At 63.8% G+C, this 820-nt stretch overlaps 1 protein-coding gene across 1 annotated transcript; it reads left to right on the top strand.

The window, feature by feature from the left end:
• Nucleotides 1-27: 27 nt before the first annotated feature.
• Nucleotides 28-224, top strand: MNEG_15461 (hypothetical protein; the record flags this gene model as incomplete). The annotated part of the gene is made up of 1 exon (XM_014036068.1): nucleotides 28-224. A coding segment is annotated over one exon (197 nt), but the record flags the coding sequence as incomplete, so codon positions are not given.
• Between the last annotated feature and the right edge of the window lie 596 nt (nucleotides 225-820).

The following is an 820-nucleotide window of genomic DNA, read 5'->3' as shown; positions in this document are numbered from 1 at the left end:
CCCACGTCCTCCCCCGGCCGCATGCAGCCACGAGGCGTCGCCACCGCTCACGCCAACGCCCACCTTCAGCAGCCCCGCCTGCAGCACCCACGACGTCGACCCCTTCCGCCCGCCCGCCGCCGCGACGGAGCGCGCCAAGGCGCCGCCCTCCACCGTGGGCGCGCGTGGGGGCGCTGCCGTCTGCTGTGGCATCAGCGCTGGCGGCGGCGGTGGCACCGAAGCAGGTCAGGTCCATGCTGTCTTTTCGCTTTGTGTGCAAGCACGCACGTGCGCGTACGCGCGCGTGTGTGTGCGTGCGTGTGTGTGTGTGTGTGTGTGTGCACGTGCGTGCGTGTATGTGTGTGTGTGTGTGTGTGTGTGTGTGTGTGTGTGTGTGTGTGTGTGCATGCGTGCGTGCTGCCTAAGCACATTCCGTCTTAAACCAAGTCTCAACAACCCCGTGTTTCAACGTCAACCCTGCGCTTTACCTCTCGGTACTCGTCACCGCACATGCAGGCTCGGCGGGCCTGCTGTCCGTCCCCACGTCGTGCTCTTGTCCCGAGACGCTCGGCACTGCGCCGCTGGCGCATCAAGACGTGTCCAGCCCGGCGCGCGGTGAGGGCCATCTTGACCCGAGCTACGAGCCGGCGGGAATGGCGGCAGACAGGCAGTCCAGCACAACAGGCAAGAAGGGTTGCTGAAAAGCATAGTCGTAATTGCTGCATGTGCATGGCTGTGTCCGCGCCGACGATCATGTTAGATAGGGGTGCATAAATGCACGCCGCCTCAGAAAGACGCGCCACAAAGCAGGGCTTTTCATGCATTCATGTGTGTTCAACAC

The sequence above is a fragment of the Monoraphidium neglectum genome (genome assembly GCF_000611645.1).
Source record: "Monoraphidium neglectum strain SAG 48.87 unplaced genomic scaffold scaffold05347, whole genome shotgun sequence".
In the NCBI taxonomy this organism is placed as follows: domain Eukaryota; kingdom Viridiplantae; phylum Chlorophyta; class Chlorophyceae; order Sphaeropleales; family Selenastraceae; genus Monoraphidium; species Monoraphidium neglectum.
This window is presented reverse-complemented; position numbering and strand designations above follow the sequence as displayed.